The sequence below is a fragment of the Arvicanthis niloticus genome, chromosome 26, assembly GCF_011762505.2.
Source record: "Arvicanthis niloticus isolate mArvNil1 chromosome 26, mArvNil1.pat.X, whole genome shotgun sequence".
Lineage (NCBI taxonomy): Eukaryota > Metazoa > Chordata > Mammalia > Rodentia > Muridae > Arvicanthis > Arvicanthis niloticus.
In genome coordinates, this window is record NC_133434.1 from 28,154,472 (window position 1) to 28,165,923 (window position 11,452).

Genomic DNA, 11,452 nt, shown 5'->3' on the forward strand with positions numbered 1-11,452 from the left:
GCTCTTTCTTACATAATCCAGACATTTTGGCCTCCCCCTTCTTTCTTATCTCCCTTCCTGTGCTGTTCTATCTATCTATCTATCTATCTATCTATCTATCTATCTATCTATCTATCTATCTAGTTTTCAAAGTCACTAGCAATATCTGGTGTGGTGTTGGCACACATTGGCTGCTAAGGCAATGGGGACAGGATTGTGAGGCTATCTGAGGAGATAGAGCAAGACCTTATCTCCAAAAATCAAAATCAAAACAACTAATGCCAACCACCCCCGCCAACCCATCCCCTTTCTCCCTCCACCCCCCAAGCCATTGCATTAGTTACTTTTCTACCATTGTGAAGAAACTTCATGACCAAGGCAACTTCTAGATGGAAAGGTTTATTTAGGTTTATGGCTCCAGAACAGTAAGAGTCCGTCACCACCATAATGTGGATGACGGCACCAGGCAGGTATGGCAACTGGAGCAGCAAGCTGAGAGCCACATCTTAAACTGCAAGCTCGCGGCAGAGAGCAAACTGGGAATGTAACTCTTTTAGCACCTCGAAGCTGGTTTCCAGCGACGTATTTTCTTCAACCAGGTTACACCTCCTAAACCTACCCAAATAGCACTAACTAGGTATCAAGTGTTCAAATGTCAAGAGACTAAAGGAGGGAATTTCATTCAGACTGAAGCCTTAACTATACTTGTCAAGTCATCACAGACCATGCACATTAAGACATTGGAACTTTTAGGGCCATTATTTTGCCCATACACTCATAATATTTTACATAATTACCTATATCACCATAGTTAGTATTTAGAGTTTATTCATTTATCTTTATTTTGTGGTGTTCCAGAGATGGTCTCATGTGGCTGAGAATGATCCCTACACCCTAAATGCTGGATTATAAGTGTGTTCTATCACCCTTAGTTTTATCTAGGGCTGGAAATCAGCGCAGGGTTTCTTACTTACTAGGCAAGTATTCCTCCATGAGGGCGTTCGGTATTTTAATTTTCTTCTACTTTATGCAAATTGAGTATTATACATGAATTTTTTTCCAAAGAGAAATAAAAGAAATAAAAATTAGAGGTGTTGGTAGGACAGTCTTAGGATGAATCTTATAAATGGTGTGTGTGTGTGTGTGTGTGTGTGTGTGTGTAAGCCAGGGGTCAACATCAGGTTTCTTTCTTAGGTGCCATCTACCACGTTTTTTTTTGAGACAGAGACTCTTGGCGTATCGAATACAACAGCAAACGGGGTTTGTTTAAAAACTATTTCAGAGCAAAGCAAACCAGAGGTAAAGCCTATCCTGTACAGAACTTCAAGCCTCACTCCTTAGAAGGCACAGGCACAAGACCAAGGAATCTGTTTCACAATCCTTCAGTGGGATCTTTCTAGTTAAAAATAATTTATTTAGTGGTGTTAGGGATTTAACCTAAGGCTTCATGAACGCAAGGCAAGCACGCTATTAACTGAGCTACACCTCCAACCCCAATATCGGATTTTTAAACTTAAATTTTTAATTATGAGTGTATCTCTCTGTGTGCGCGCATATGGTAGAGCAGTGCCATAGAGATCAGAAATGACCTGCAGCTTTCCCTGGAGTTGAGTTTGAGGCAGTTCCGAACAGCCCGGCTCAGTTCTGAAAACCAAAGCCGGATCCTCTGGGGGAGCAGGACACACTCCTCCCTTCCACGCCCGCCCATCAAGCCCGGCCTGGGCCCAGGGCGGAGTCGGAGCTTAACGCAGAAGCCGTTTATAGACGTTCCTCAGTGGACTTGGACCGGCTTCAGGGCCGGAGCCGTACCACCGAGACGGGAGCCCAGAGCGGTCGCCCCGGCCCGCATTCCCCTCCACTCCGCCCCGCCGCCTCTATCCCGGAAGTCGCTGCCGGGCGCTGGAAAGCGAACCTCGTCTCGGAGATCCGGAGCGGCCGCGCTTGCGGAGCTGTCACCATGCCTGTGAGTTTTTGACTTTAGGGTTCGGGCTTGCTTTCCTTCAGGCTTTCTGTTAGTCTGGCGCCTCGGTAGGCGGCTAAGCCCGCGGCGTCTTTTGCCTCTCACCGCAGATCGCGGCGCGGGTCGGGGCGTGGCGAGCTTGTTGAGACTTGCCGGGGCAGCGCGGCGCTGCGTGGCGGGCCCCGCCTGGGCTCGCGTGAGCGGTTAGCCCGTGGGGTGCAGCTCCCAGCCCACTGGGGGCCTCAGGTTTTTGCTCGCTAACGGCCCTCGCAGCTGCTGACACGTTCATTCACCCCGGGCGAGCATGCGGCAGCCCTGTGCCGGCCATTCGATGGCTGAGGTCATCCCGGCCTTGTTCTGATCTGCTGCGGTGCTTCTTCGGGGAGGCCTGAGCCAGACTCTAGTTCTTACTTAGCTTTGATGGCTATCCAGCGGAACGAAAAAGGGGGTTGTCTTTCCCATATGCTGCCCGAGCGCCGTAAAGTCCCAGGACAAGGACTGGCAAAGTATTGGGTGAAGTTCCCCCTCTGCAGAATATGCCTGTTGCTCCTGCTTTGCGTTCATCCTGTGGTTCGATCTGCCACCCATGTACTTTGACTCCAGCAATAACAATATGCTTCTTTACTCAGCTGGCCAGAGATCTATTACACCCTTCCTTGGAAGAGGAAAAGAAAAAACATAAGAAGAAACGGCTTGTTCAGAGCCCAAATTCTTACTTCATGGATGTTAAATGTCCAGGTAAAATTTCAAATTTCCTCTTCCTAAAGGACGTTTCTGAAAAGATCCAAACTTTAATAAGTCAGGACCCACTGTTGAATAGGAATGACATCACACAATTGTCACAAGGGTTATTTTAAAGAAACAAACCGTAGTAGAAACATATGGGAGCCAGGTTGGCTTAAGTCTTTACGCTGATCATTAAGATGATGATTTTTCTTTTTCACAATGCAATAAAAGCACGTTGATTCTTCGGTCTCAAACTGCTGTCTGATGTGTTTGCTATTAACCATATGTGGCTGTTTAGTACTTAAAATGTGGAATGGAAACAGTTTAAGAGTAAGACACTAACCTCCGAAGATGTGACATGAAAAAGATGACATGTCTGTTGTTACATGCTGAAATGTTAATGTTTTACCTTAAAAAAAAAAAAACTTAAGTGGCTTCTAGAATAATTGTTTACAGAGTTTACAGGAAATGTGTTAAAATGTCACTTATTATATAAGCAACATGTACTTTACATGTTAACAAGAAAAATGATGAGCTGGTACTGTGTTTTCATTTGCTTTTGAAGTTTTTAATGTATGGTTCCCCTCCCCTTTATAGGTTGCTACAAGATTACTACAGTTTTCAGCCATGCTCAGACAGTGGTTCTTTGTGTGGGTTGTTCAACCGTGTTGTGCCAGCCCACAGGAGGAAAAGCCAGGCTCACAGAAGGTATGGCATTTTTTAACCCAGTACTGAGAATTTGGGAGGTCGAGGGGCTCTTTAAAGAGTCCCCAGTTCGGGCCAGGGAAATGGCTCCAAGGTTAAGAGCACTGGCTCCTCTTTGAAAGGACTTGCATTCCCTGTGCCCACATGGCAGCTCACAGCTGTCTCTAATTCTGGTTCCAGGGGATTCAACACCCTCACATAGACATACATGCAATATACATGACAAAGAAATTTAAAAACAATAAATTTATAAAAAATATTTTAATAATAAAAAGAATCTTCAGTTCAAATGCCTAAGTTTATTTTTATTTTATTTTATTTATTTATTTTTTATTTTTTATTTTTTTTGAGACAGGGTTTCTCTGTGTAGTCCTGGCTGTCCTGGAACTCACTCTGTAGACCAGGCTGGCCTCGAACTCAGAAATCCGCCTGCCTCTGCCTCTGCCTCCCAAGTGCAGGGATTAAAGGCATGCGCCACCACTGCCCGGCAATGCCTAAGTTTATACTTGTGATACTGCCGTTATTTTTTCTAACTTTAGAATACTTAAAATCGCGGTGGTGGCGCACGCCTTTAATCCCAGCACTTGGGAGGCAGGCAGATTTCTGAGTTCGAGGCCAGCCAGGACTACACAGAGAAACCCTGTCTCAAAAAAAAAAAAAAAAAGAATACTTAAAAATCTTATTATTCACCTGCATGCTTAACTTGGAGTAGAGTTAAAAACAAGTCAGAATGGAAGCAATTACAGCTGCCTACACAACAACACAGGTTTTTGGGTTTTTTTTTAACCCCCCCCCCCAATTTTTTTTTTTAATATTTTGTTTTTAATGTATTTGGTGCATAAAAAGTTTTTTACATCATTGCCAGTTAAGGAGCAAAGACCTCAGTTGTATCAATTAGAATGCTCCACATTTTATGGGTAACTATAAAAATAATTAATGCTTCATTTAAAAATCAAATTAACATTCTTAATTTTAAAATATAATTAACATTATAACTTCAAAATAATTGTGAGTATAGCTTTTCATAATACATTCATATTTATAACCCCATAATCCTGGAAATGTGTTTATGTTTTGGAGAGTTGTGAATTCCATGTTTTCACTGGAAGAGTTACAAGTGAATTAGCAATAAATCCAAGATCAATTTGGTGTGACTAGGTAAGATCAGAGTCCAAAGTCAACAAAAGATGTGTAAGAGTTGAGGGTGTGGTGGCACAGGCCTTTAATCCCAATATTCAAGGTAGAGGCAGGTGGATCTCTGAGTTCAAAGCCAGCCTGGTCTATGTAGTGAATTTCGGGACAGCCAGGGCTACACAGAGAACTTAGTTTCATGCCACGCCATTGGAAGCCTGTATGTGTGTGCTAGCAGATGGTTCTAACATCCGAGAACTCTAGCCAAAGTTACTTTTTTGGGAGACTGAAGAGGAAAGGGACTGAGGAGTTGAGGAATAAGAATCTTCAAAACAGTTTGAACTATTGAGTTTAATTTGTGGTCTTAAATAGATTCCATGGTATAATTTGAAAACAGGTGACTATTTTGTTTATATCAGAATAAGCCCATATGACAGTTATTATAGCAAATTTATATTAGTCATAATACTCAGAAACTTGTTTTCTATTTAAAACCTAACATTCCTACATCTAATGTAAGATTTCTAAAACTTTTTTATTTAAAAAGTACTTTTTGCCACTAAAATCACACCAAAGAGTAAGATGTTTAATAGACTCTTCTGATTCCTTTGCAGGCTGTTCATTTAGAAGAAAGCAACACTAATCATCTATACAAGTTCCTGAATTTGTGTTTTTCACAGAAAGCCTTATCAACTTCAGTTACTCTACCAAGACAATGTAATTACTGTTTGATTTTATAAAGTCTACAACAATGATCTCCTATTTTGGTGTCAGTTTTTCAATAAAGTTTTAATTATGGACAAGTTTGCCCCTCTGCTTATATTTCTCTCTCTCTCTCTCTCTCTCTCTCTCTCTCTCTCTCTCTATCTATCTCTGAAGAACCAAGACATCCTTGACACCAGCTAGCACCAGCTGTGAGGCATGACTAAAACCAGGCTGCACCCAGCTGAGCCTCACCTCTGGTTAAAGCTGCATAAGGGAAACTTGAGACCAGCAGAGTAAGGAGCCAACTTACATAATCATGAGAAAACATAAACCATCACTATCTATTTGTTTATTATTTATTTTGTATATATGAGTACACTGCGGCTGTCTTTAGACACACCAGAAGAGGGCATCAGACCCCATTACAATGGTTGTGAGACACCATGGGGTTGCTGGGAATTGAACTCAGGCCCTCACTGAGCCATCTCTCCAGCCCCTCTTTTTAAAAGTACGTGTGGGTAGCTGGGTGGGTGGCGCACGCCTTTAATCCCAGCACTTGGGAGGCAGAGGCAGAGGCAGGCGGATTTCTGAGTTCAAGGCCAGCTTGGTCTACAGAGTGAGTTCCAGGACAGCCAGGGCTACACAGAGAAACCCTGTCTTGAAAAACAAAAAACAGTATGTGTGGGTATGCTGTACATTTAGCTGTACTGTGTATGTGACCTAAGTTAAAACATTTAAAAGTTTATTTTGACTAGTTTGTGCCTCATTTCAACAGTGTACACACCCTAAATATTTGACTTCAAGACCATTCTAATTGCATTGAGTGTACTTAACTGTATCTCAGGATACTACAGCTCCATTTTCACGTGCATAGGCAGAGCTCTGTCCAGCCATGATGTTGCTGTTTTGAGCCCTGCTTGTGTTCTTTGATTTTTGCTTCAGAATGGCAAATGCTCTCTGGCTCATTTTCTGTATCAGACCCTGTTTGCTTGTGTACAAAACTCTATTAGAAAGAAAAGCATTAGGGCTGGGGCTGTTTCTTAGTGGTAGAGCACTTAGTGGTAGAGTACCAGAGGCCCTAGTACTTCAAGTGCCACAGTACTTCAAGAAAGTACTTGTTTTACTAAACTGAACTAATAAAGTTGTATCCTACAAAGTATTATTTTTTTGGAGACTGGCAAATTTTTAGAATATATATGTATACATACTGTGTGAGGATATGTACATATAGTGTAAGAAGACAGGACAATGGTCCAAATAGCTAGGATTGAATCAAGCTGTAGCAATTTTGGTTTGTAACATAAGGAAGATAAGGGAAATTGTACCTTAGCATTTTGGAGATGAGATGACAAAGTACTTAGCATGCTGTCTTTACAAAAGCAGTGCTCTCCTTTTCCTTTCGGCCGCGGCAGCCATCTTCCAGTTAACTCTCCAAAATGATGAACACAAAGGGAAAGAGGAGAGGCACCCGGTATATGTTCTCTAGGCCTTTTAGGAAACATGGAGTTGTTCCTTTGGCCACATACATGCGAATCTACAAGAAGGGTGACATTGTAGACATCAAGGGAATGGGTACTGTTCAAAAAGGGATGCCCCACAAGTGTTACCACGGCAAAACCGGAAGAGTCTACAATGTCACCCAGCATGCCGTGGGCATCATTGTAAACAAGCAAGTTAAGGGCGAGATTCTGGCCAAGAGGATCAACGTGCGGATTGAGCACATCAAGCACTCGAAGAGCAGAGATGGCTTCCTGAAGTGGGTGAAGGAGAACGACCAGAAGAAGAAGGAGGCCAAGGAGAAGGGCACCTGGGTTCAGCTGAAGCGCCAGCCTGCACCACCCAGAGAAGCACACTTTGTGAGGACAAACGGGAAAGAGCCCGAGCTGCTGGAGCCCATTCCATACGAGTTCATGGCCTAGTGTGCAAAAGAGAGAAATAAAGGACCCGACTGCAGAGCTTTTCCTTAGGTTCAAAAAAAAAAAAAAAAAAAAAACAAAAAACAAAAAAAAAAAAAAAGCAGTGCTCTGCTAATAGTTGTGGGCTTTTCGTTTTTAACTAAAAAAAAAGGGGGGGGGGATTGTTCAAAATAAAAGTTTTAAAAGTATATTTTCCTCCGACTGTTCTTATTGGCAAACAAAGGCACAATTGTGTTGACCGCTTGCTGTAAAACAAGCAGCCCCCAAGTTTTAGCAGCTTAAGATAGTGATGATTTATGTTTTCTCATGATTATGTAAGTTGGCTCCTTACTCTGCTGGTCTCAAGTTTCCCTTACACAGCTTTAACCAGAGGTGAAGCTCAGCTGGGCGCAGCCTGGTTTTAGTCATGCCTCACAACTGACGCTAGCTGGTGTCGAGGATGTCTTGGTTCTTCAGAAAGCTTGCAGTGTCCTCAGTGAGTGATGGCAAGGAGGAAGGTCCCTTAAAAGCTTAAGAGCAGGACTTCATACAGTATTTCTGCCACATTCACACCAGAAGGTCAAAATCAACCCAGCTTATGGAGGGTCGGGAAACTGCTCTCCCTGTGATGAAGAGGGCAGGAAATCACACCAGAAGTTACTGTGTGACAGAACAGGAGGAAATTGCACCTATTAAACAATGTTCCAAAAGACTTCTAGAATCCATCAATTACTTATTCCTATACTGTGAGCAAGTCCATAATTTAGGGTGTTTTGGGGGGAGGTTGTTTTTTGAGAGAGGGTCTCTATGTAGTCCTGGCTGTCCTGGGACTCACTAAGTAGACCAGGCAGAACTCAAACTCAGAGATCTGCCTGGATTTGCCTCCCTTAAAGGCGTGTGCCTCCATGCATGGCCATTCTTACTTTTCTTTTTCCTGGTCTGAGTAATCAGATTATGTGGGAAATTTAGAGGAAATTCAAAAGATCAAAGGACATTTAAAAACATGTCTAATTTCATAAGTATTAGGTAAAAACAAAAACAATCGCACCATTTTCCATCTAATGTGTAGTCAAGAACTCAGATGCCAAAAAATTAAGTTGCCATATAAGGCTTGTGTAAAACTGTCTATATTCTTTTTGTTTGGCTTTTTATTTGTTTGGTTTTATTTATTTATTTATTTATTTATTTATTTATTTTTTGTTTTTCGAGACAGGGTTTCTCTATGTAGCCCTGGCTGTCCTGGAACTGACTCTGTAGACCAGGCTGGCCTTGAACTCACAAATCTGCCTGCCTCTGCCTCCCAAGTGCTGGGATTAAAGGTATGCGCCACCACCGCCCGGCAAAACTGTCTATATTCAAATGATTTCTTTTTGATATAAATACGAATGCCATATGTTCAACCTACAAAACACTGAGGTGGTAGTGCACGCATTTAATCCTAGCAGAGGCAAAGGCAGATAGATCTCTGATTTTGAGGACAGCCTGGTCTACACAGAGAAACCCAGTCTTAAAATAAATGAAAAAAAAAAAAAAAAGTACAAAACATATAGTGGATAGTGCAAAATAATGTGTAATATAATTTGATAGTTGACAGCAGCAGTTACAATTTGTATAAGCTTGACCATATTATAATAACTCATAATGTACAACTGAGTTCTGAGGAAGGTAGAAAAAGTATCTGTTTAAATGTGACAGAAGGCAATAGTAAGCATCATACAGGTGGAAGTGTCAAGCAAGGAGATGAGAGGCTACACTCCAATCCTGATAGTCCCTGCAAGGCAAGAGCAGTGGGGCTTTGGGTGTTAGTCACAGGTCTTCAGTTTTCTCTGCGTTATTATGCTTAGGTGAAGAAAATTTGACACGTTAATATTTAAAATTTTTGGCATTGGAAATATGGGTATTTGTTGTAAATCTTTTGTGCCTTTTTTTTTTTTTTACGTTCACAAAGGATTAATACAAAGCCATTTAACTAATTCATTTATAACCAGTTTAAGTAAAAAGAACAAAAATAAGACAAGAGTATATCTTTTCCTGAATAAGGGTCAGTCACTGGAGACAGGCCCCTTCTTAAGATATGAAACTTTTTCAATCCTGTTTCTAAATGAATTGGATAAGAAGTGAGTGTGCTATGGAGGCCAGAGGTCAGTTCAGTGTCTTCTGCTTCTATTTTCCACCTTATTTTTTCAGACAAGATCACCCACTGACCCCAGTACTGAGTGGTGAGATTAGCAGGCCAGCAGTCTTCAGGGACCTGCCTGTCTCCTTTTCCTTAGCATGGGGGTTACAGCAGAGGACTACACCTACCTTTTATATGCCAGAAAGAGATGGACATGTTTAGCCGGGCGGTGGTGGTGCACGCCTTTAATCCCAGCACTTGAGAGGCAGAGGCAGGTGGATTTCTGAGTTCGAGGCCAGCCTGGTCTACAGAGTGAGTTCCAGGACAGCCAGGGCTACACAGAGAAACCCTGTCTTCTATCAAAAGGTTAGGTTAGATATTGGGTAACAACTCTAATTGTATGGGCATCTTGTTAATTGAGCATTTCTAAATATATAAATCCTTTAGATAATCATTAAACTTTTTAGATAATCATTGTGGTACCTACCGGATACTGCAAGGCTAGCGGGTATCATCAGGGGCTCAGCCAAGCTTTGCGGGGGCAGTAGTGAATTGACAGAGCCAGCTGCTCCGCTAGCATCTCGTGGGTGCCAGGGCTAGTGTTTCTAGCTAGCCGAAGCTACAGTCCAGAGCCAGAACAGCAGGAAAATGGGGGCTACCCGGGAACAAACCAGACGGAGCATCAAATTCTAAATATCTCCCACTTCACTTTGCTGTCTATAATTCATACAACCCAGACACTGATTTACTGTTATAAAGAAGAAAGTGAAGAGATAGACTTAGGGTTGAGAAGTACAAAAAAAAATTCTTGCATAAAGTACATAAAAACTTTGACATCTCTCTGTTTTCCTGTCTCCACTGCACACAGGTAATCTCCAGCATATAACATTTGTGATTGTTACAACAAAGTATCCCAAAGTCAACACTTCAGTAAGCCATCTGTGGTGGTTACCTTCACAATGGCCCTAAAGATTCTCAGTATCCACCCCTGTGTGTAGTCCACTCTCCTGTGTATAGTCCACTCCTACAGTGGATCAGGGGTGACCTGTAGTTAACAGACCAATAGAATTCACCACATGTGATGGTACAAGACCACTTCTGTACTATCTGTTCCTGTTACCATACCTTTCTTGCCACAATGGATGACAACTCTGAGGCTGCAAACTTTCATTTTCCTGTTGTTTCTGATGGGTATCTAGTCACAGTGGTGCACTAACACATACAGCGGATTCTGGCTAGCTTGTAACGTACAATGATACATTGTACCTGCTACGTTGTACTCCCACTCACTCCCTTCACCCCTTCCTCCTGTAACTTGCTCTTAAGCCCACAAAATCATGACATAGGTAGCCCTACAGGGAGGCCCCTGGGTGACAGGACTGGCTGCAAGCCATCCTGGAAGCTTTTCCTCCAATCCAGATGTTATTATATAATATACATATACTAGTCTCTTAACTACACTACTCTTCTGTAGCACAATACTTATTCTGCTACATTGTATTCGCAGTGGAGCTTGGTGATTAGGCAGTAGAAGAGGAGGTGGAGCTGGGAGAAGAGAGGAGGAGGAGGTGATAAACACAGGAAGGGGAGGAGAAGGAAGAAGCTATCAGCTTTGGAGAACCACAGATGGGTTGAAAGCTGTCCTGGATAGCAACTTCTATCAAAAGTTTAAATATTGGGTAACAACTCTAATTGTGTGGGCATCTTGTTGATTGAGCATTTCTAAATATATAAATCCCTTAGATAATCATTAAGCTTTAAGAGTCTCATTTCTACCGGGTACTGCGAGGATGGCAGATATTGTCAGGGGTTCAGCTGAGCTTTGTGGATGTAGCGTGGTGGATTGACAGAGCCATCCCCCACACTGGCGTCTTGTGGGTTCCAGGGCCTGTGCATCTAGCTAGCCAGAGCCTTGGTCAGAGCTGAGGAGCAGCGAGAACATGGTGGCTTCCGGGAACAAGCTGGACAGGTCGCTGTTTTCAAAATATCACCCCTACCTCTTCAATTCCAGAGCCTTCTTTTAAGCTACAATATACATATTTATATTCATACATATGTGATTCTCATGAGTGTGTTTTATCTGTTTAAATATTATCAGTATTTACAGCCTTCTGTTGCATGAGACATCCTCTATTACATATTTTAGAAGTACATATTTTAGCCACGTTTGGTTCTAAACCTAGAATAAATAATAATAAAATAATAATAATAAAAACCTAGAAACCAAACAGTGCC

General features: G+C 42.2%; 1 protein-coding gene and 1 pseudogene across 1 annotated transcript; both read left to right on the forward strand.

Moving 5' to 3' along the window:
- The first annotated feature begins 1,778 nt into the window (after positions 1–1,778).
- Positions 1,779–5,304, forward strand: Rps27l (ribosomal protein S27 like). Its single transcript, XM_076925382.1, has 4 exons — positions 1,779–1,942; positions 2,569–2,677; positions 3,263–3,373; positions 5,116–5,304. The coding sequence occupies exons 1-4, from the start codon at positions 1,937–1,939 to the stop codon at positions 5,142–5,144; spliced, it is 255 nt and encodes an 84-aa protein (XP_076781497.1). The 5' UTR covers positions 1,779–1,936; the 3' UTR covers positions 5,145–5,304.
- Positions 5,305–6,571: 1,267 nt separating this feature from the next.
- On the forward strand, positions 6,572–7,155 carry LOC143439277 (large ribosomal subunit protein eL21 pseudogene; annotated as a pseudogene).
- The last annotated feature ends 4,297 nt before the right edge of the window (positions 7,156–11,452 follow it).